At 42.7% G+C, this 24,703-nt stretch overlaps 1 protein-coding gene across 2 annotated transcripts in view; it reads right to left on the reverse strand.

Moving 5' to 3' along the window:
• The window catches only part of LAMA4 (laminin subunit alpha 4), a 107,259-nt gene that overhangs the window by 28,546 nt on the left and 54,010 nt on the right, over positions 1-24,703 (reverse strand). For both annotated transcript variants that reach the window (XM_066613560.1, XM_066613568.1), the window contains 11 exons: positions 23,729-23,896; positions 22,093-22,286; positions 16,532-16,648; positions 15,459-15,607; positions 13,010-13,151; positions 10,085-10,181; positions 7,950-8,063; positions 6,901-7,086; positions 4,557-4,696; positions 2,101-2,268; positions 798-940 (listed from right to left, as the gene is read on the reverse strand). In XM_066613560.1, coding sequence (XP_066469657.1) covers positions 798-940; positions 2,101-2,268; positions 4,557-4,696; positions 6,901-7,086; positions 7,950-8,063; positions 10,085-10,181; positions 13,010-13,151; positions 15,459-15,607; positions 16,532-16,648; positions 22,093-22,286; positions 23,729-23,896 — 1,618 coding nt within the window. The remainder of the gene's footprint in view (positions 1-797; positions 941-2,100; positions 2,269-4,556; positions 4,697-6,900; positions 7,087-7,949; positions 8,064-10,084; positions 10,182-13,009; positions 13,152-15,458; positions 15,608-16,531; positions 16,649-22,092; positions 22,287-23,728; positions 23,897-24,703) is intronic.

The following is a 24,703-nucleotide window of genomic DNA, read 5'->3' on the forward strand; positions in this document are numbered from 1 at the left end:
ATGTGGCCCTCAGGTCAAAAAAATAGTGCCTGCCCAGTTCTAAAGCATACACTCAATTCAACATGGTGTCTGTACACAAGCCCTGTAGCCTTCTGTGAACAGAGAGGGTGCCATAGAACACATCCAACAGTATTGTGCAGGAGACAATTTGTAGTGGTGGTCAAGCAGTACTCCTAAGAACTTAGTCCACTTTACTGGTTTTCTCACTTATCTACCCATGATCTTAAGCAGCATTCTTCAACTTTGGGGCTGTGAGCCCAATGGGGTCATGAAGCCTAAGTTGTGAGGTCATGGCAATTTACAGGTATGAAACTGGTTGAAGACCTCTGGACTAAAGCATTACCAGGTAAAGGGGTGTACCCTCTCGTGTATCCCCTTTCAAGTACCATGTAAAATGTTGAAGACCACTGATCTTGAGGAATTCCAGAGTTATCCACAAAGCTTGAAAACTAGTGCTTTAGGATAATATGAGGCTACAGAATATTCTATTCTAGCCATAGAATTATGAGAGCAACTTCCATGACTGATTTTCTCCTCTTGCAGTGGATTTTAATACCATATAAGTGTTTTTCAACTTTTCACAGACAAAGGAAGGCAAACTGTTCTAATAATAATGGAATTCCTATTTCGATTATTTAAGCAGACAGAAGGAGGTTCTGGTGATAAAGTAGGACAGCTAATTCACCAGTCTGTTAATAACTTACATCATGTAATTACACCTTATATCAATGTAATGTCATGAACAAATTAACCATATTCTTTTTTTTCTTTTAATTTTTTTCACCCCATCCATTTACCTCTCTATTTTAACAAGGCTGAAGTAGGCAGGCCAAGAGCTGACCGGCTTGGAGTCCAATGGTATTTCTACATCGCCGCCACCCAAGTTATAAGTGTATACTAGGTAGTCATTCTTAATTGCAAGACCCAGGTAATTGTTTGTCTGGAAGAAATAATAACGGTCGAAGATAAATTGACTCAACAATGAATGACAACTATACGCTATATATATATATATATATATATATAAAAGCCTTATATATTAAGGATATTTTAAGGATATATATAAGGATATATATAATATATATTAAGGATATATATAAATATATATATTTATATAAATATATATAAATATTTATATAAATATATATATTAAGGATATATATAAAAGCCTTATATATTAAGAAAGATGGACACAGATGAGACTCAAACACCGTCTGGTTATTTAGCCTTTTGGCCACAGTGCCCACACATTTACAAGGTTATTTCTATATCTTTGTATTTCTGTATCTCTGAGAGTTAAAATATAAATTCCACTGGAATAAATTCCAAAACAAATCTCACAAGTTCCAGACTAGAAACCAAAGGGCACAGCATTATAGCTCTGATTGCAGCAGCAGGGCTTTTTTTGTTATATGCTGGGCAGGACTTAGACCCACACAGCTAGAGGTCTTATTCCTACAGTGTGACAATATTGCTCTACACAAAAGTCACAGTTTTTCTGCTCAAAATAATTATATATGCTACTTGGAGAAACTTTCTTTTCCTGATGAAATAGGAAAGCCAGCCATGACTACTCTCCATCATCCCTTTCCTGAATCTTTGTCTACTTTTCTCTTCTGCCTGTAGCAAGGAAGACTCCAGGTTTGTTAAGGAAGACAGTGGATCAGGGGAAAAATAAGTGGTCTTCTACAGCATCAACCATTTAAACAGTGTAAAACAGCAGAACAGAGGCAAACAGAATAGAAACAAGAGAACAATTAAGAGAGTGACGGTTAAGAGAAACTACTACCGGTACTACTACTACTACTACTACTACTACTACTACTATTAACAACAGTATTTATATACCGCTTTTCAACAAAAAAGTTCACAAAGCAGTTTATAGAAAAAAATCAAATAACTACATGGCTCTAACTACAATCATAAAATGTTTGAAAATCACTAGTTTCCTCCTTTCGAAATCCTCATTTTGTAAACAGAGCCATGTCATTTGGGGGGAGAGGGGGAGGCACAAAACCATAAACTCTGCCATTTACAAGACAACCAATATTCCCTTCAGTGACATTTCTGTGAACACAGTTCAGTGAACTATTCTCTTACGTTTTTGCTTCCTAGATACAGAATAAAGTTATCTTGAGGTGCTGTCTGTTTTTGATTGTGAAGCATTATATACAAACTCAAAGATGTGAAAGCCTTCAAGTCTTCCAAGTTTGTTTGCGGATTGACTTCAACAGCTGTCTGACCTTCAAATGATATTGATACTTGAACCTGGAATGTATAAATTTAGATGTTATGTTTAAGCTTGGAGACATAGATTAGGAGTAATGTGCAGAGATGCTAGGTGACAGTAATACTTCGCAGTCTATGTCACTTTGTGGAGGTAAAGTTCTTCTATAAAGGATCAGGTCTGCACAACCGGTAATCCACTGAGCTGAATGCAGTCCACAAGCCATGTATAGTGACCAGTAAACAAATTCCTGTTTTTGCTCCCTTCTTTGGACTGTGAAAAATGGAAGATGAGTGCAACATACATAATAGGGGCCCAGTCCTAAGCAGTTGCAGTGCTGGTCTGGGTATCACAAACGTGCTATGAGGCACATCTGTGGCACCCGTAGAAAAGTAGCTGCTGGCACTGAGCCTCAGTGCTGCTTGGAAGGCCGGTCGGTGCTCCAGCAGTGTTGGCCAGTGGTAAGTAGTATTGGGTGGGGATGGGTAGTGGGCAGAACGGGGCAGGGGGAAAAAGGGAGGAACCGGGGCAAGAGGGGGATGGGGCTCAAAATGGAGTCATAAGAACAGCCCCACTGGATCAGGCCAGAGGCCAATCTAGTCCAGCTTCCTGTATCTCACAGCGGCCCACCAAATGCCCCAAGGAGCACACCAGATAACAAGAGACCTCATCCTAGTGCCATCCCTTGCATCTGGCCTTCCGACAGAGCCCATTTCTAAAATCAGGAGGTTGCGCATACACATCATGGCTTGTACCCCGTAATGGATTTTTCCTCCAGAAACTTGTCCAATCCCTTTTTAAAGGCGTCTAGGCTAGACGCCAGCACCACATCCTGTGGCAAGGAGTTCCACAGACCAACCACACGCTGAGTAAAGAAATATTTTCTTTTGTCTGTCCTAACCCTCCCAACACTCAATTTTAGTGGATGTCCCCTGGTTCTGGTGTTATGTGAGAGTGTAAAGAGCATCTCTCTATCCACTTTATCCTTCCCATGCATAATTTTGTATGTCTTAATACATACAAAATAGCTGGTGCAGACTTAAAAGGTCCACTGTGGGGCTTTGGGCTTTCCCCAAGGAGACCTCTGGTGGCTGCTGCAGGGCTGCAGTATGCAGGAGTAGCTGCTTTGGCACTGCTGCACCTGGCAGCACCACCACCTTTAGGATCTGGGCTGCCCATGAGCTGCATATGGCTTGGTGGATGGTACGTTGACAGGGCTACCATCAAATGTAAAAGACGAATACAAATAACCTAGAAAAATGTAATATAATTTGTGTTCAACTTTTCTCAAGTTGGGTTAAACAAATTATCAAAAGTCTCGTTGACTAAAAAGTTGACTTGAAAATGTTGGATGTATAATACATCATTCATTCATTTTTACAAACGTCTTCAGAGGTAGGGTGGTAAAAGTATCTGAAATAATTAATAAACTATGACATGTGTTACTATAAAAACATAAATAACAAGTTTTTATGTGTTGAAAGCAATCCTGATGGCTCTGTGGCAGGATATAAATTTTTAAATAAAAATGGATTGTTTTCAATGGCAGCAATGAACATATGTGAAAAATTTGCCCAGCATGATATCTTAATTTTTTTTTTTACATAAAGATAAAAGGGGACTTATATAATCTATTTGTCTTTTGGTTCAGAAATTTCACAGAGGGGGTTACAACCACTGTCTTGTCAAACTTAACCTCAGGACAACACTCTAACATTTGTGCCAATCGTTTCAATTCCAATGTCAACAACTGCAAATGGTCAAGTTCATCCAATTTAGAGGACATAAGATCAGGAAAGAGTTCTGAACCAAATGGGGTTTTTGAGAGGTTGCATGAATGGCCCAATCCTGTCAGCTCCTAGCATTGCTGGAATGAGCGTTCTGGCAGCATAAGGCACTTTCCAGCTGCTGCAAAAGCTGACATGCCAGACAGTGCAACCTGGCTGCTACCCCAAGTGCTGAGCAGCTAGCTCTGGGCACCAGTGGACTCCAGACACCTGCCAGCACAGGTAAGTGTGTGCTGGAGGTGGGGGTTGATGGAAAAGGGTGGTGGTAGATGGAATGGGGTGGTGACAGGGCCGATTTGGCATCAGCAGAGTCTGCTGAATCCTAACTTACTTCTGGCCTCAGTCCCTGATCCAGGTCCATGCAGACTTGTGCCAGCTATAGAGCTATAGAATAACAAATGTTCCCTTACCCCGAGGAGACCTTTGGAGGCTGAAACCCCTCCATGGGATACAGCGAGTGCCACAATGGCACCATCGCCACATGGAGAGTTAGGATTGAGCTGTAAGACTACTTATTACAACATGCCTTCTGGCATCTTTACCTTGTTTGCGACACTTCTTGTCTGGGCAATGAGCTCCCTGATCCTTTGAATGCTGGCTGAAACGTTGTTTGCTGGCCACTTCTGTTCCACTGAACGCAGCTTATCTATCAACTGTGGGACAACTTCTGTGAGACTCTTTACTATAATTGACAAGAAAGCAAGAGGGAGAGGAGGCTGCTTGTCATCAATTTTACAGACCAAGAAGTAATTTGTTACAAATTAAATGTTGCCAAATACATGCCTCAAAACACAAACATATATTAGCAAGACAATACTTGTATTCTGCAGGGAAGGGATGTTTATTTTGGCTCATCTATTTTACATTTATCTTAAAAACTTTGCCATTATAACAACAATGTATATATTTGTACAAATGTATAGTTACCATTCTACCCAACAGGGCCCTTGGGGACTCAATATAAAACTACGAAACAACACACAACAGGCCCTCACCCATAAGTCGCTCCCACAGATAAGTTGAGGGCAGGAATTGAGCCAACAACCATGGAATTTTCTATGACCCTCAGATAAGTCGAGGGTTAAACTTAGGGGGGTGTCTGACTATAGTTTTGTCTGATTTTACCTGAGGCCAGATCCTGAAAAACAACCTACCAGTAATTGTTACCTAAGAACTGTAGTCTCTAATTTATTAAAAACATAGTAAAAGATCATAAGATATATTTTTATTCTTTTTAAATTCTGGTCTTCACCACCTTTTTGTAAACACTATCAGAGTAAGTGCACTGTAAACAACATACCAGTAAAACAGTGGTTCCCAACCTGGGGTTCATGTACTCCCAGGGACACTCAACAGGACCTTTAGGGGTACTTGAAGAAGACTGGAATAATGGCAGAAAAAGGCAGGTCGTGCTCCAGAATGCCTTGCAAGGCAGGAAGGGAGGTAGCTAGTTGGCTGTGAAAGCCCCACCAATAGCTAGTTTTTGGTCATCAATTCATGTATGAACCAATGATTGAAAACTAGCACAATAAAAAAGCTGAAACATAATATGGAAAGTGATCAATCACCCAGAATTTCGCAGGACACTTCTGGTGCAAAGCAGTGCAAAGGCAAAATCTTCTGTTCTTCAAACGGATAAAAAGAGAAAGTATGTGATGGTCTGGGTTTTCATAGAGAGGAGATGAGGGCTTGTATTATTACAAACATTTTGCTAATATGAAGGGTACAAATGGGCTGCCAAGGGATATGCAAGTGAAAAAGGTTGGGAACCCCTGCAGGAGATCCATGAATCAAATCCACCTTTAAGGTGTCTGGTGTATTAAGCCAGAAGCTCTACATACAACATACAACCCATAACACATAACTGAGAGTGTGCAATTCAATTCACCACAGAGAGATGAGATATTTGCAACCCTTTTTACTCAGCAGTAGACTCATTACTTTCCATGGGTGTTATTCTTAAATAATGGTGCACTGAATTGTAGCCTGGAACTTTGTTTCAAAAGGAAAGGAGGATCCCATCCTTGTGTTGAAAAAAACAGACGTGCTTTGCAAGTATTTGCAAAGCAGAACCAGGCTGCAGCAGCATTTGCAAAAAGGAAAGGAGAATAAAAGGTTAACTTTGGCTGGAATTTCCTAGTGAAGTTGCTGTAGAAACAAATGATCTCTGCATTGCTTCTAATGAGCGGTGCCTGCCTGCTGCTTGAGAAAGAAACAAAACTTTTCAGAGTTGAAAGGCTCTGCCCTCTGATAGACCTGGACATAAGGTGAAGTGATAATTTGAGCTTGATTACTTGGCAAAAATTTTATGTACTATAGATGAGTATCTACAGTAATAAAATTAGCAATAAAATACCTACATGAAATCATGAAAAATTTACCAGGGTTGCAAAATTCGTGCGATTCCAGGTAACATAATAGGTTGATCTAGACATGACTACATTTACTTTGGCGTTAAAAAAGAAAAAAAAGCAGCTCTCTGAGGACTGCTGATCCAGACTGGGATTGTGGGAGGAGGAGGTGTTTTCCCCTCCTCTTCTGGGGTCCCAGACTGGATTCCCCTCCCCTCCCCAAAACTGGCAAGTACTATTTTCTGAAACACAGACATATACACACAAGGACAAATAGCATCTTAAAAATCATGTTTCACTCTTAGGCTGTGATCTTATGCCTATTTACCTGTGAACAAGGCCATAAATTTCTGAGTAGATTCTGAGATTATGACTTGAATAGAAGCATACTTTGTAACCTGGCAAATCATTTATCTTTCATCTGGCACCTGCACAATCAAATATTTTTCGGATAAAGAACTGGTGGTAGGTAAATATTATAGTAGCTTTAGGTAACTCTGAGTCCCAATGATTTAGCATTTAGTCATCACTTTACCTGTATCCCCAGTTGCAACTGTGGCACGCTCATAAGCCACTTTTGCCGGTTCAACATTCTTCAGATCTTGGGACCACTTGGTCACATTCTCAGCCATTGGGCCAGTAGTTTGGGTTACTGCTGCAGCAGTATTTAGAACTTCATCAGTAATGACTTTCAATTGGTTCAAACGTTGTTTTGCATTGTCTGTAAAACAAACAGAAATGGATTTTAATAGATAGTATAAAGGAATTAGATCTACTATAATGAGAGACAAAATGATATAAGGAAATAATAGAAATACTGTAAATTGGCTTGGAAAAGTGCACCTTAGAAAATAGCAGTCTGATCCTGTGTGTGCTTACTTGAAAACAATCACACTGTGCTCCATAGAGCTTATTCCCAAGTATACTTGTACATAGGATTGCTCTTTAGCAAGGCACAGATTTGGCCAGGATTCTGTTTGCACACACAGGTCCTCCCCACCTTGCTCTCTCCATGGCAATGGCAGGAACAGAACTGAATTCAGTAAAATCAGGTAAGAAACATTCAGGTATGAAACACGTGCTTAGAATGCCGCATGAGGTGTAGTGATGTGCATTTGAATTGCGCTATTTACTACAGCATGCAGAAACCCGAAAGATACACACAACAAAAGTGCACAGTATGGTGCCACTAAAGCCTCATTTTGTGTGAGGCAAGAGGACAGGGGTATGCCTCCATGGCACTGAAAGCAAGCTTCAACCCCATGTTAACAATTTACTGCCAAAAATTGGATATGTGGGGAACCAGAAAAATAGTCACATGCAGCCTTGCATGATTCCTATGATCACTCATGTTTGCACGTATTAATTTTAAAAAAAGATAAAAATAAAATGTTACTTTTTACAGGAAGATAAAAAGAAATAACCCACCCTAAAGGCAGATACTCAGTCCAACATTAAAAAAAAATGAGTCTGGTAGGATTTGATAGGAATCCTCCCTGATATAGTCACTAGGGGAATATCTAGTATAAATTTCTTCTTTAATCAGTTTCACAAGATTAAAGTTTTCTGTATTTATCTCCTGACCTTGCTTTGACATCTGGATTTTGGTAATGACTTTCATCAAACGAGCTCTGAAATTATTCTTCCTGGCAAGAGTTCCATTAACACGCCGACCCATGTCTGTGATGGCTAAATCATCTGTAAAGCAGAGGCAGTAAAATGTAAGAAACAATTTTAGAACCATGTGTGACTTAAAGAAGAGGATATCTAATCTTGGTGTTCATAGATCAAAGAGACATTCCACCATGGGTCGGATCCAAACTAGCACAAGTGAAAGGAAGCTCATGAAAAGGAACTGTCTTCCTCTCCCACTGCAGCCCCCAAAAACCTCTCCTGGGGATTGTGGTAGCCAGTGGCGTATTGCCCTGGATACTAATGACCAAAGGTGACACTAATGTCCAAAACTGTGGAATTTATGAATAATACCATGATGTTGTATATCATTTGATAGGTAATGCAAAATGCTATGAAACAAACCACATTGAATTACCTGTATCCTAACAAAAGTTATAGCCAAATAACCAGAAAAGGAAAACATAACTGCCTTTTGTAACAAAAAGTAGATTTTCTTAACTCAAAACCAACCAATGACTGATTGTTCCAAGAGCCAATAACATGCTATTATGATACAGCATGGAACCAATGAGGTTTTAGTATGAACCAATAAAGTGTTAGTAGGCCAGTCAGAGATGTGCACAATGGTTCTGAGCGCACCATAACCCAGAAGTATTGTCACTGCAATTACTTCCAGATTTTGTTGTACGGGTGGGTTAAAACTTTTTCCCCCCAGTGCCTGATGCCTTAGCTCTACCACTAGTGGTACCTTCAGTAACACTGACATTCCTGGGCATGCCCGTGAGGGTGGCACAGCTGCCCATGCCCCCGCCACTGCATCATCGCCCTTCAGAGCCCTTCTGAGGGCCGGGGAGGCCTTGTGTGGCATCCTCTAGCCCTCCAAAAGCCTTCTGAGGCTTCCGGAGAGCTGTGAAACATCACTTCCGGTTTCTGATGAAAACCGGAAGTGATGTTTAAAAGCCCTCCAGACACTCATGATGACATGACACTCCTTAACACAGCTCAGGGACATCGCTGCAGAGCTATAGTTGCAGAAGTATGCTGTGAGTCTGCACAGGACACTTTCCATTCTAGTGTGAGCCTTAATATGATGATGCTAATTTTCCACATGGGCCAGGATAGCAATTGTTCAGGAATAAGATGACAGGCAGGGCTGCTGGTGAGGGAGGCGATGCCGAAAGTCAGTTGGAGACAACTTTTCTGAATGGTGCTTCACTTCACCTCACCTCACAAATGGCCTCTGCCTGATTTGGGCAGATTCCTTTCTCCCCTGCAGCACTCATATCATCTTTTGCCGGCCTCCCCCCCCCCCCCGGAATGCCTCACCCCCAGAAGTTGCTTTTTGGAACTTATGTAATTTAAGTTGGGAAATTACACAGTTGGGAACCTCAATGGGAAAACAGGGTGAAAAAAATCCCTTTCTGTGAGCTTCCTTCGCTCATGGTTGCTTGGATTCAACCCCATATGTCTAACCTTTCCTTTCTTACCTTGTTAAATGGGAACATATTGAATATCAGTATATACTAACTGAAGTTTCAGTGAGTCTGAATTGAGTCTGTTGTCTCCTGGATAACAGCCAACTGCTCTTCCCAAGGGAATGTGGCAGCTGCTTTTCTATTCTCCTGAAGAATCTTCTCTTTCAAAGAATTTGGTGTAGGGCATCAACTTGGGAGGTGCCAATACATTTACATGACAAGTATCAAAACCACACAGAGTGCCTGCATAGAGGTCTTCTTTTGATAGGTTAAAAGCCATAATTCCTAGGGTTTTAAATTGCAGTAAAAGGAGTACCAACACCCTGTAAATCTTATACATGGCTTAGTAATAGAATAGACATTTTGTCACAATGTTGGTTTCAGAAAAGAAAGATTAAGAAGCAGATAATGTTTATCTAATGTGTGTTCATTAGACCAGCTTCTGTTGGGCTTGGAATACTCAAGCTTTAAAACTGCAGAAGTGTCAAAGAGATATACTGATCAATTCTGTCATGCCAACATTTTTCTTTCTTGCGATATTTCCTTGCCATACTAGCATCGTTAGAATTCCAAGGAAATGTCTGAACCAGGAGAAAAGAGTATATTTACTAGCATCTGCCGTCTGTTGCTGTTCTTTGGCTTGATTGAAGAGCCTTTCGCTTTCCTCTTTATGGTAAGTGATCTGAGTGTCAATCCCACCAACAGCCTACATGTTCATTGCAGAGAGATAGTTAGAATAAGACTTTATAAAACTAGGCACGTTGTTGCTTCTACGAGGCTGCAATCCTGTACACACTTACCTGGGAGTAAGTCCCATTGGACTCAATGGAACTTACTTCTGAGTAGACATGCATAGGATTGGGCTGTAAGAAAATCAACTCAATCAAGGAGACCTGGATATATGCAGTAGGTGTGTGCACAATTTCTCTGTGTGGAAGGAGTCATCTATTAATATCAAGTGAGAGAGTACCACTGCATTTGCACTGCACTGCACACGGCAGCGCCCATTGAACTTTGAAGCATAGTTACTGTACTTTTCACAGCAAGTAGAAATGATAGAATGGTTGCAGTAAAAGTCAGGAAACAATTCCCAAACAAAAATGTACCAGAGACAGTAGCTGAAATATATTGCCTCCAGTGAACTGAACAATTGTTTTAGAGCACAGCCTTTCACATAACTTGTACTGTGTGTTTTGTTTAGGACCTGAGAAACAGATATACTGCTCAGGGACAACGGTGGTGGATAAAGCAGGGGACCCATGACTCAGTGCACAGCTGCTCCTTGCAGTAAGCCACCTACAGAATGGAACAACTCTCAAGGCAGCAGAAGTCCCCATGTTCTGGAATGACTTTGCCTACTCAAGCTGGCCACTGGAATTCTTCAGAGGAAGGGCTCTGGAAGCTTTCTTTTCAGAGTAGGACATCCTAGAGGCAATGATGGACTTTTTTGGTTTTGGTCTTGTTCTTTGGTTTGATCCCTCTGTTTCACCCTGACACAACACCTGTCTATGGCTTAGCTCTGGTACTTAAGCTCTTGTCAGGTATAACAGCCAGGGTTGGTCTATGAGGCTAACTAGGTGGTCATCTCAAGCAGCAGAATGGTAGGGAAGACATCCACCTCTTGCCAAAAGAGGGCATTTGTCCTCTTGCCTCTACTGCTTCTCTCCCTCCTACTCCTTTGCCTCCACACTATTACTCCATCCCCTTTCTTCCTTTTACAGTCCAAGGAGTGGAAGGAGAGCAGAGGCTGGCACTTCACCAGGTAAGGGTGAGCATCATTTGGCATTCTGCCTCAGGTACTAAGAGGTCTTCGGCCAGCCCTGATCACAACAATTAGATCAGCCATTTTCAACCTTTTTCAGCTCACGGCAAAGGCACTAAAATTGTCAAGGCACACTACCAATTTTTTACTTACATTAAATTACTACATTACAGTTAATTTTTAATTAATATAATTAATACAATTAAATCATTATGTGACAAAGAAACTCACAAGAAGCTTGGCAAGGAAAGTATATGTGATTCTGGAAAGGAGGAAAAATGTTCTCAAGTAGGGTGATCAGATGTTATTAAAGTGTTATGCCAGAAAGTGCTGGCAAAGAGAGGTCAGATTGAGCACATAGTGGAGAGATGTGGGATGAGAGGCAATGAAGAGGCATGAGTGAAACAACTGCAGGATTCAGCTGGAATGGGGGGGGGGAAGAGAGAAAGTGAGGCAAGTGATTCTGGACCTTTGGAAGGACAGTAAGAGAGGTGCTAACTGCAATTATGAGATTGGGAGGGAATGTGCCTGTGGGAGGGAGAGGGGTGGGGAGAGAGTAGTGCCAATTGCCTGCTCCTGTATTTGAGAAAAAAGAAGTCGACCAAAAGCCCCACCCTAGGCATGTCTACTCAGAAGTAAGCCCCAGTATAGTCAATGGGGCTTACTCCCAGGTAAGTGTGGATAGTATTGTGGCCCAGTGCCCTTCCTCTGAAAGGCAAAAGGTAAGGCAGGGAGGGTTGCTTTGGGCAGTTGCAGGCAAACTGTGGCACCAGGACTCTTTTAGTCAGCCAATTCTTAGGCTGGTGGCCTCAGCAGACTCACTCGCTTCCTGCCTCCTCACTCACTCCACCCTCCCGGACCTCCTCCAGGCTTCTCTGGCTACCCAATCAGCATGCAGAGGAGGCAACAATGGTCTAGGCGTGTCTACTCAGAAGTAAGCCCTATTACAGTCAACTGGGCTTACTCCTAGGTCAGGGGTGCTCAAACTTTCAACTTTAGGGATGCTGGACCTTTAACAAGTGTATAGAAGAGAGAATTTCAGCAGGTGCAGCTTGTCATCTGTGGGATGACAAGTTGCACCTGCTGAAATTCTCTCTTCTATACACTTGTTAAAGGTCCAGCATCCCTAAAGTTGAAAGTTTGAGCACCCCTGTCCTAGGTTAATGAGGATCGGGTTGCAGCCTTCCTCTTGCTCAGCAATAGGTGATACAAAGCAACCATGGCTGCTCCTTTTTCTTCAGCTGCCATGTGAGGGTCAAAGCAGCTGCTTCTGGCCCCGCGACACACCTGAGGCTGCCTCACACACCAGTTGAAAACTGCTGAATTAGATCCTCTGTTGTTCTACATGGAACTTTGGAAGCCTGGTTTCCAGTTCCAGTATTTTGGAACTGAAACAATCCAGTGAGAAGTTATCTTGTGCAAGGTTCATTGAAACTGAGAGCCCAAGCCCAAGCATATCTTCTCAGAAGTAAATGCCATTACAGTCAATGGGACTTACTCCCCAGTAAGTGTGGAAAGGATTGCAGCCTAAGTGCAGCAGGAACATTCTGGCTTACAGTAGATATTATCTTTGCTTCTAGAGCTGTATCTGCATTACTTATAGACCATATAGCACAATGGAATTTGGTCAAGAGCATCTTGCCAACCTTGGGAAAATTTGATAGTTCTTTTTTCACATAAAGGGATTTTCAAAAATCGCTGCACATTTTGCCCCATACAGAGGACACAAGAATCACAGAGTATGAGTTCAGGTATGTAATGTTGTTACTTACATCATTGACTCGCTCTGTAGTGTTTAATGCCAAGACTGACATTTGATTGGCTTCATTAATATAGTTAATTATATTTTCATGAACGTTGGAAGCATTTAATGCTTTTTGCACTAAGCCATTTGTATCAACCCCATGTAAGGTCCTGTGACAGAGGAAGAAAAAAACATAAATAGAATTATTTACATACTATTTTAATATAGTTATGTATTTGCCAGAGCTGAATCAGATGATTGAGATAGACATGCAGTTGTGTACAGCCTGGGACAGCAATTGCACCAGATTTAGTACACTATGGGTGCAATCCTAACCCACTTTCTAGCACCGGCATAAGGGCAATGCTGCTCCCAGGGAAGGGAACAAACATTCCCTTGCTTTGAGGAGGGTTCTGTGAGTGCCATCCAACTGCAGGATGCAGCACACATCCTATTAGCACAGCTATGCCAGTTCTGAAAATTTGGTTAGGATTTGGGCCTATATTGTACTAATGCCATAGTACAATTCTCACAGGTCAGCTGTAGATCAGCTGGAAGCCAGTGTGAAAACCAGCTGCAGTATGGATCACAAAGACTGACTGTGCAACCTCCCAATTAATAAAGGTTAGTGTGGACACATCCTAAATCTAATGCATAAAAACATGCCTTCTCATGAAATAAATTCCATTGAGTTCAATGGTGCTTACTCCCAGATAAATGTGCAAAAGATTGCAGCCTTGATGTCCTAAGGCAAGCCAATCTTTCAACCTTTGTCCCTCACTCTCTATAGTACAGGCATAATAATATCTACCTTTTGTGATTGTTGTAAAGCAGTGGTTCTCAAACTTTTTAGCGCTGGGACCATCTGCCAGGACCCACCAGAATTTATGTCACTAACCTGGAAGTGATGTCATGGCCAGAAGTGACATCATCAAGCAGGGAAATTTTGAACACCCCCATATTGCAAATTCAAATCAATTAATTAAGGAAGGAAATTAAAAGTTTATATTAAGTATAAATTTAAAAATGCATTTAAAATAAAGAAGAACCCTTCCAAGAAGTTGCTGATCTGTTTAAAAAAAATTCCCCAAACATCCCAAAGGCTGCAATCCTATCCACACTTACCTGGGAGCAAGCCCCATTGGCAGTTATGGTTGAAAGCATATATATAATGGTCTATTAAATGCACAGATCTGTAACATTTCCCCAAATTCAGTCATATACCATGGTAGCATCAAGTCTGATATATTAAAATGATACCTACTGAAATGAATGGGGGACCACCTGAAATTGACTCACGACCCACCAAGTGGGTCCCAACCCAAAGGATTACTTAGAACCCAATCCTGAGCTCCCAGGGCTCCCACCTCCCTCCCTCCCCAGGCACACCTCTCCCCGCCCTCTCCTCACTTCCTGTGTGCCCGACACGCTGCCTCCTCCTCCTCACGCTCCACCCACCACCCCAGAACACCTCCTCCCCGCCTCCCCCCATGCCCCCACTTTTCTCTCCATTGCTCGGAGGTCCATGCAACTGCTGAACGGAGGGGGCCAGGCACCCGCCTGGTGCTAGCCCAGTGCCGGACAGCGTCAGCGCACACAGGCGGTAAGCTGGTGCACAGAGCTCAGAATTGGGCTCTTAGATACCACATGACCAAATATTAATGGATTAAAACAGCGTTTCTTAAACTGTGGGTCGGCTGTGGGTCACGAGCCAATTTCAGGTGGATCCCCATTCATTTCAATATTTTATTTTGAATATATTAGACTTGATGCTTCCACGGTATGTGACAGCATTTGGGGAAATGTACTTTTTATAGACTACAGACCTGTATGTTTAACAGATTACTATGAATATTCTTTTAACAATGATAGTAAATGGGACTTACTCCTGGGCAAGTGTGGGTAGGATTGCAGCCTAGGATTGTTAAAAATTGTTCTGGTTAATGATGTCACTTCTGGTCATGACATCACTTCCGGTGAGTCCTGACAGATTCTCATTCTAAAAAGTGGGTCCCAGTGCTAAATGTGTGAGAACCACTGGATTAAAGAATCACTTATATACCACATGACCAAATATGAATGCAATAATGATTGTGATATATTGTTTGCCGCTCACACTATATATTTTTTTAATCACCATTGGGCATGTTCTAGCCAATGTGAAGTACTTCCAAGTCCACTGATTTCAAACAGTTAACCACATGCTGAATTCTGTGTCTGTGAAATCAGTGTGGTTCAAAAATATATAATACTGTCTTGATTGCGCCCATGCTTTGTGACTCCATAGCTCAGTGGTGATGCACATGTTTTGCATGCAGAAGGCCCCAGATTGAATCCCTGGAAGGTTCTGGCTGAAAAGAAGCAGACAGCAGGTGACAGGAAAGTTCTAGGAAAGCTGTTGCCATAGTAGCGAAGACTGGGCTAGATGGACCAACAGTTCATATGTTCATACTCAGTCCAGTGAAATTAACATTTACCTGTCCAGTTCACCAGCAAGAACATGAAGCTCCTCTGCATACTCCATGGCCCTTTGAATCAAATCATCATCAAATCTGGAAAGGTTGGCCAGTTTCTCCTGAAGCTGCAGTTTAGCTCCATCTATTTCTGCATAGTATCCTTCTGCGTTCTGAACAAACAAGAGGAATAAATGAAAAAAAAAATAACAAAAGAGGAAATATTTGTCACGCTGATAGTATTATTTCAAAACAAGGCTAAAGGAAGTGCTGAAAATGCTTGGAGATCTTTCAGCTTAGGGATGATAAACATCATCACCTCTGGGGTGATAAACACAAGTCTACAATATAGCATTTCAGATAGGGGCTCACAAGGCTGGGCGTTTCTCCATTGAAAAACACTTTCTGCACATAGAATACTAGCACATCAGTGAAAAGTTTTCACTAGACTCCTTACTGACAGACTTGTTGTCTAGGTACAGGGATGTTTTCGGGATGGTATGGAAGAACACTGCAATTCTGAAAATCCCTACTTGCAATCTGAAGTGGCAGATTTTACTTGGCCCAGGAGGATAAGGACTTTGTTGAATTAATTGAAATACCACACAGTGTCTATGATATCCAGGAAAGAACTATTTATAAAGAAGGTTTTAATACAGTAAATAACAGGTTTAGTCTATTTTTAATTCTGTTCACATTGAGTTCTTAGGCCTTCAATACGGGCTGGCCTAACAGAAAATTCTGTATCGGGCTCCGTCATTTGCTTTAAAGGGTTCACGTCTTCCCAAAAAGCTGGATATCACTTGATCAGGACTACAGAATTGGGAGTGTGCCATGGAATCACACTCTCCCTGTCCTCCCCTTTTCAATGTGCCTTCCTCTGTCAGCTTTAACCCTGGCTAAGTGTTATATTGGAACTGGCATTCACAGTGTTTAGTGCTAACTAGGATAATCTCATAATCAGGATTTGAATTTAGTTAGCAAACCTGGATTAAGAGGGAAACTAATTAGTGCTAATCATCATTTTAAAACTTTGGTGCTGTGTTGTGTAGTGGTTTAAGGCCAGCAGGGAAAGTACACTTCACAAGAGATCTTACCTTCATTGCTTCACTCATTTCCACATTGATTTGGTGTGGGATGTTTAAAGTCTCTCCAGCCTTCAGCAGAGTGCTGTTGACATTGTTAATTTGTGCCTCCAATATTTCTTGTTGCTTCTGTGGAAAACAATAAATCAGCTCTCAGAAATGTTGAAAGTTTTCAGAATACTGTCCTTGGGGATTATTGTACTGGTTGCCTTGACCCATACCGAGGCTGATAAATGCATTGCAGAGCTTTTGTCACTCAACTGCTACACAGAATGAAATGTGAAAGGTGAAGGGAAGAAGTTTCTAAAGGCTGGATGGTGCAGTACTTTATCCCCATCTTTTGAAGAGAGTGGTCAGGAAGTAGCTTATGGGGCAATGGTTAGAGGACAAAACATGGGCCATTGCTGGGCACTTAAGTTTTCACACATCAAATAATCCCTTGCTCTGTATGAGCATGACACATAACTTTCTGGAATGGAATGTGAAATGATAAACCTCTCTTAGACAAACTCCAAAAACAAGTCTGACATGTAGAAAAGCAGGTTTAAACGTGACAATGGACTGTCAGAAAATTAGCCTGTCTCTGCCCATCTCTCGCGCTCTCCGTGTGTATGTTTGCTAGTCTGTTTAACAGGGTATGGGGTACAGAAATTACAGGCAGAGACAGCTCATTCTCAGAAAATCTGCACAGGGTGCATGCACAGGTGACATACCTCGCTCAGAAATTTTGTTGCTTTGAAACTAATCTGCACTAAATGGAAGTTCTTCTGCAGTTCAGAGATGGCTCCAGTTGCCAGGTGCAGAACCTGAGAAGGTCAATACCTTTAGGAGCTATTGAAAGGGAATATGACACCAGGTGCAGATTAACTCAGCACTGTGATGGAAAAGCAGCACTTGGTGAAATCCCTTTTTTCCTCTCAACTTTTAAAGGTAGAAGCAGTCTCTCAGGGGCCAGCTCTAGCCTTACCTGCTTGTGAAAAGACACAGCAGAAATACAGTGAAGCAGGTTGCTACTGTTACAGTCTTAAGCAGAGACATTCAGAGGCAAAAACTATTTCAAATATCACTGGCCCTTATATTAAATTAAGGCATTTCTGCCCAGTGTTGCACATACACAACAGGGATCAAATGTGTACACCTGTGGGTTGGGCAGAAATGGGTTAAAGCTGGAAAATTTAAACATTTTTGCAGGGTGCAGTTTGATTTTAAAATGTTGGAAGAAAATCACTTATCCACAGGCACATGCTCTTTATACATATGGGAAGATCAATAAAAAAGATCTATTTGAGCCACAGCATGGTTAGGTGAGCAGGGCGGAAACATCTGTCTAATGGAAATGCAAGGATTTGTAGGTTTTGTCATTGCAGTGTAAGTAACTTTATTGCAATGATCCAAAATCCTTGATTTAAATATTGGCCCTTCCTCTTATTCATAATTGGAATCTCCTGCTTGGCAGTCCCTGTTCCACAGAGCTTTGGATTTGGCTAATTGCATTTAGGTTCGAGGAGAAAAAGATACCTGTTCTGTACCTCACATTCTGTTACTGCCACATTAGCTGCAGATACTATAGTTCCAGAAAGCCCAGATTTTTTTAAACTATCAAATCTTTCCCACTGTGCTTTATTGGAGGAAAAAATGTTGCTTGCAGATTCACAGTACATTTAAGAACATATAAGAACATAAGAACAGCCCCACTGGATCAGGCCATAGGCCCATCTAGTCCAGCTTCCTGTATCTCACAGCGGCCCACCAAATGCCCCAGGGAGCACACCAGATAACAAGAGACCTCATCCTGGTGCCCTCCCCTACATCTGGCATTCTGACTTAACCCATTCCTAAAATCAGGAGGTTGCGCATACACATCATGGCTTGTACCCCATAATGGATTTTTCCTCCAGAAACTCGTCCAATCCCCTTTTAAAGGCGTCTAGGCTAGACGCCAGCACCACATCCTGTGGCAAGGAGTTCCACGACCGACCACACGCTGAGTAAAGAAATATTTTCTTTTGTCTGTCCTAATCCGCCCAACACTCAATTTTAGTGGATGTCTCCTGGTTCTGGTATTATGTGAGAGTGTAAAGAGCATCTCCCTATCCACTCTGTCCATCCCCTGCATAATTTTGTATGTCTCAATCATGTCCCCCCTCAAGCGTCTCTTTTCTAGGCTGAAGAGGCCCAAACGCCGTAGCCTTTCCTCATAAGGAAAGTGTCCCAGCCCCGTAATCATCTTAGTCGCTCTCTTTTGCACCTTTTCCATTTCCACTATGTCTTTTTTGAGATGCGGCGACCAGAACTGGACACAATACTCCAGGTGTGGCCTTACCATCGATTTGTACAACGGCATTATAATACTAACCGTTTTGTTCTCAATACCCTTCCTAATGATCCCAAGCATAGAATTGGCCTTCTTCACTGCCACCGCACATTGGGTCGACACTTTCATCGACCTGTCCACCACCACCCCAAGATCTCTCTCCTGATCTGTCACAGACAGCTCAGAACCCATCAGCCTATATCTAAAGTTTTGATTTTTTGCCCCAATGTGCATGACTTTACACTTACTGACATTGAAGCGCATCTGCCATTTTGCTGCCCATTCTGCCAGTCTGGAGAGATCCTTCTGGAGCTCCTCACAATCACTTCTGGTCTTTACCACTCGGAAAAGTTTGGTGTCGTCTGCAAACTTAGCCACTTCACTGCTCAACCCTGTCTCCAGGTCATTTATGAAGAGGTTGAAAAGCACCGGTCCCAGGACAGATCCTTGGGGCACACCGCTTTTCACCTCTCTCCATTGTGAAAATTGCCCATTGACACCCACTCTCTGCTTCCTGGCCTCCAACCAGTTCTCAATCCACGAGAAGACCTGTCCTCTAATTCCCTGACTGTGGAGTTTTTTCAGTAGCCTTTGGTGAGGGACCGTGTCAAACGCCTTCTGAAAGTCCAGATATATAATGTCCACGGGTTTTCCCGCATCCACATGCCTGTTGACCTTTTCAAAGAATTCTATAAGGTTTGTGAGGCAAGACTTACCCTTACAGAAGCCATGCTGACTCTCCCTCAGCAAGGTCTGTTCGTCTATGTGTTTTGAGATCCTATCTTTGATAAGGCATTCCACCATCTTACCCGGTATGGATGTTAGGCTGACCGGCCTATAGTTTCCCGGGTCCCCCCTCTTTCCCTTTTTAAAAATAGGCATGACATTTGCTATCCTCCAATCTTCTGGTACCGTGGCCGTTTTGAGGGACAAGTTGCATACCTTAGTCAAGAGATCTGCAACTTCATTCTTCAATTCCTTAATAACCCTTGGGTGGATGCCATCAGGGCCCGGTGACTTATTGATCTTTAATTTATCAATGAGGTCTGAAACATCTTCTCTTTTAACCTCTATCTGACTTAACTCCTCGGTTAGGAGGGGCCGTTCGGGTAGCGGTATCTGCCCATGGTCTTCTGCCGTGAAGACAGATGCAAAGAACTCATTTAATTTCTCTGCCATCTCTAAGTCTCCTTTTATCTCCCCTTTCCCTCCCTCACCATCCAGAGGGCCAACTGCTTCTCTGGCAGGTTTCCTGCTTCTAACATATTTGAAGAAGCTTTTATTATTCCCCTTAATGTTGCTGGCCATGCGTTCCTCATAGTCTCGCTTGGCCTCCCCTATCACCTTCTTACATTTCTTTTGCCACAGTTTATGTTCCTTTTTATTCTCCTCATTAGGGCAAGACTTCCATTTACGGAAGGAAGCTTCCTTGCCCTTCACAGCCTCTCTAACTTGGCTGGTTAGCCATGCGGGCACCCTCCTGGATTTAGTGGAACCCTTCTTTCTTTGCGGTATACACCTCTGCTGGGCCTCTATTACTGTTGTTTTAAGCAGCCTCCATGCACTCTGGAGAGACTGGACTCTTTTTACCCTCCCTTTCAACCTCCTTCTAACCAGCCTCCTCATTTGAGGGAAGTCTGCCCGTCGGAAATCAAGGGTTTTTGTTAGAGATTTGCCTGGTATTCTTCCCCCAACGTGCACGTCAAAACGGATCGCAGCATGATCACTGTTCCCCAATGGCTCAGTAACATTTACATCTCTAACCAGGTCCTGCGTACCGCACAATATTAAATCCAGAGTCACCTGTCCTCTGGTGGGCTCCGTGACTAGCTGCTCTAAGCCACAGTCATTTAGCACGTCAAGAAATCTGGTTTCCTTATCGTGACCAGAACACAAATTGACCCAGTCAATATGAGGATAATTGAAGTCCCCCATGATTACAACCCTGTCCCTCCTTGTCACCTCCCTGATCTGTTTCCTCATTTCAAGGTCCCCATCAGATTTCTGGTCTGGAGGACGATAGCACGCCCCCAGTATTACATCGCTGCACAAGCCTGGTAATTTAACCCACAGAGATTCTACGGTGGAGTCGGACCCACCTTCAATCTCTACTTTGCTGGATTCTATCCCTTCCTTAACATAAAGGGCCACCCCACCTCCAACACGCCCCTGCCTGTCCCTCCTGTAGAGTTTATAGCCCGGGATTGCGGTATCCCACTGATTCTCCGCATTCCACCAGGTTTCCGTTATGCCCACTATGTCAATATTTTCCCTTGTCACCAGACATTCCAGTTCTCCCACCTTTGCTTGTAGACTTCGGGCATTCGCATAAAAGCATTTATACACGGAATGCCCCAGGATGGGCTGCTTATTCGCTCCTTTGTCCCCGCATCCTCTCATTGTGCCAAACCGTCTATCACATCCCATCACCCTACCTTTCCCAATTTCTTCTCCTACCCTGCCTTTGTCTTGTTGTTCTCTAACCTCCCCATCCTCATCCCATAGGGATGAGGAGTCCCGAACTGGATGCCCCTCGGCTCCTGTCGGCCTTCCCCCAGGGATCAGTTTAAAAGCTGCTCTGCCACCTTTTTAATGTTATGCGCCAGCAGTCTGGTTCCATTCTGGTTCAAATGGAGCCCGTCCCTCTTGTACAGGCCCCGCTTGTCCCAAAACGTTCCCCAGTGCCTAACGAATCTAAACCCCTCCTCCCTACACCACCGTCTCATCCACGCATTGAGACCCCTGATCTCCGCCTGCCTAGCTGGCCCTGCGCGTGGAACAGGTAGCACTTCAGAGAACGCTACCTTTGAGGTCCTGGCTTTCAGCTTCCTGCCTAAAAGCCTAAATTTGGCCTCCAGGACCTCCCAGCTACACTTGCCCACGTCGTTGGTGCCGACATGCACCACAGCCGCTACCTCTCCCCCAGCACTGTCTACCAGCCTGTCTAGACGAGAAGTGATGTCCGCAACCTTCGCACCAGGCAGGCAAGTCACCATGCGGTCCTCACATCCGTCGCAAACCCCCCTCTCTATGTTTCTAATAATCGAATCCCCCACTACAAGAAGCCCCCGACCCCCCTCCCGCCGAGGAGTATCCCAAGTGCGCTCGGATACGGGCCCATCCCCTGGAGAAGGGATCCCCCCTAGGGGATTGTTTCCCTCCTCTCCAGGATGATGTCCTCCAGTCCCGAGACTTCCCACCCGGGCAGCCGAGGAGCTGCACGCCTGAGGTTGGGACGACCTCATTTGTTGCCTGGTACCTCATGGTCACTGAGCTTGGCAGTGCTTTGCTGATTTTTATCTTCTGTTTGCCTGATGAAGCCAGCAGCTTTGTCCAGGGCCTCCTGCAAGTCTGTCAGCCTGGTGTTGTACTCTTCAAGCTGGTCCAAGACAACAGGAATCAGAGATCTGGTTTCATTATGTGTTTGCTGCCACTCTTCAGTTTGTCTTAGCACTGAGGGGAGAGTCAAAGGGAGATGATTTATGTTTTTGCGGCATGTGCTGAAACGTACTTACACATGACCTCCAAAGAAGAGCCAAAGAATCGGACTAAGCACAAAGCAGCTTCAGGATAACATTAAGACACAACTTTTCAGATTATAAAGTGCATCTTTTTCTTTTTTCATACTGACGTAATTTTTAAAATCCTGCCTTAGTTCTCCCCTTAAATAATAGTTTCTTTAAACTATTGGTGGTTTTTCTCTAAACTAAAAAATGGTTTTATTAAGGTCCACCTAGCATATGATGATCGTACACTGAACAGGAATCGGTGTCCCTAAATTTCCCTGAAAAATGTGCTTGTATGATGCTTGTGTCTGTAATGTGACTATTACACATTCTACCCTTTTTGGTGTTACTTATGCATTAGCAGTGTGCATTTAAAAATGGAATCTATGAAATAGTCCCAATTGTGTGCCATTTATGCCAATGAGGATGACCAAACTAATTTATCTGCATGACTAAGAAAAAGTCAGAAAATTTGCCTAACTTGATGATTGGATGTACAGGAGTTCAACTTGTATAATGCAGCCTTGAATTTAGGCTGCTGTTGTACTTACAGTCACGTGTCTTTAGAAGAATTTTAGGCTCTAGTAAAGGTCGTTCTCTTGGATCTCTATTCTAAGTGTGATCCCTCACTCTTGTTTCCTATGCCCTGAGGAGCATTCCCTCCTAACAACCCAATCCAACTTTCCAGTCTTGATGCAGCTATGCCAACAGGGTATGCATTGCATCCTCTGGTAGGGAGGCAGTCATGGAGGCCTCCTCAAGGTAAGAGAATGTTTGTTCCATTACCTTGTGGTGCATTGTGGCTGCATTAGTGCTAGAACGTTGGATAGGATTAGGCCTTTAGTTATGTTTCAGGCTTCACGGAAGAGGGGAAAAAAACATGTAGCATTTCCTCTCTGAATCACAACGTGGCAGACAGGAACACTTTCACCCTCTTCCTTTCTACTGACATGGAATAAAATGGAAAACCAAATTTGTTTCTTAATCTCTGGAAAGATGTCCTTGACATTAATTCAACCACAGTATTCAACAAGGAAATGTAAGTGCCCGTTGGAGGAAAAGGGAACATTGCAATTTTCCAGCAAATCAGTTTTGCACTCAGAATGCTAGGAACATGCAATTGACTTACATAAACTGTGTGCCTTGAGGAAAGACATTTGCACCCCACCAGAACTACTGATCACTGACTGTTTGTGGAACAGTGTTACTTGAACATACTTTGATACTCAAATAATCATAATGTATATTTAAACAAGGGGAATAATGCAGGAGTACTTTTGAAAGAGAAGCTAATAAACTTCAGTGCATGTGTTTTTCGGCATACCAAAGTATGTCTGAGCCTTGCTTTTCCAACCCATAGATTGTCTCCAAGACAGAAGGAAAACTTACAGTCCTGTGCTGCATCAGATTCTTCATGTGCAAGCTGTCTCTGAATGGCAAATGGCTGGCGAAGTCTGATGTCCCTTAACATATTTTCTGCTGCTCTGAACTTCTGAGTGATGTCCTCAGGCTTCAAGTCATGCTCGATGCCATAGTATTCCACCTTACTGCTGATTTCTGTAGAAAAATGAACCACACACATTGGCAGAGTAACAAGATGACTGAGCCATTTACTTTGCAGATTTTCTTGAATCATGACTAGCTGATAGAAACTAGTTGTCCTTCTAAGATGCTTAGTTCTTCAGCTCCTCTAACAATGCTATTCTTCAATCCGTTTGAACAGTCAAAGCAGGCAGAAATGTGATGTAACATTTGGTGACAACAATCTAGATACTAGGAATCTTATAAACAGGGATGTACAATGTACAGGCATTCCCCCCCCCCCATATCTGGTATCTGTGGTTTCACTTATACATAGATCTGGGATAGAAATCTGGTTGGCAGGCACAAAAAAAGGGTCTTTTGGGTGGTGACTCCACTATTGTGGAATCATTCCCATGTTTGTGTTTTTAGGTAGAAGCAGAAAATGTTTTTATCTGGCAACGCTGATGAACTCTGCAATTCATTTTTGTTTGTTTTGATGTTTTAGCATCAAATAGATATTGCATGTAATTATGCTTAATTACTTTGATTCTCATTGGCTTTTGTAAATTGCTTTGATCTTCTGGAAAAGTGGTCTGAAAATCAAGTAAGTAAACAAATATTTCATTGGGCAGCAGCATAATTAATAATGTACTACAGTGTAAAGAAAGTTAGAGAATGGTGCTAATCAAAAATGGAAGAGAGAGGCATGTGGCGCTTTGCCCTGAATAGGTGGCAAGATGGGATGCTGGAAAGTAGGGAGGGCTGCATGGTTGGAGAAGGATGCAGGTCTGCTTTGACTTCTGAGCTGAAATGTTGGAATTCTGAGCTATACAAAATAAC

This window comes from Tiliqua scincoides, chromosome 1 (genome assembly GCF_035046505.1).
Source record: "Tiliqua scincoides isolate rTilSci1 chromosome 1, rTilSci1.hap2, whole genome shotgun sequence".
NCBI lineage: Eukaryota > Metazoa > Chordata > Lepidosauria > Squamata > Scincidae > Tiliqua > Tiliqua scincoides.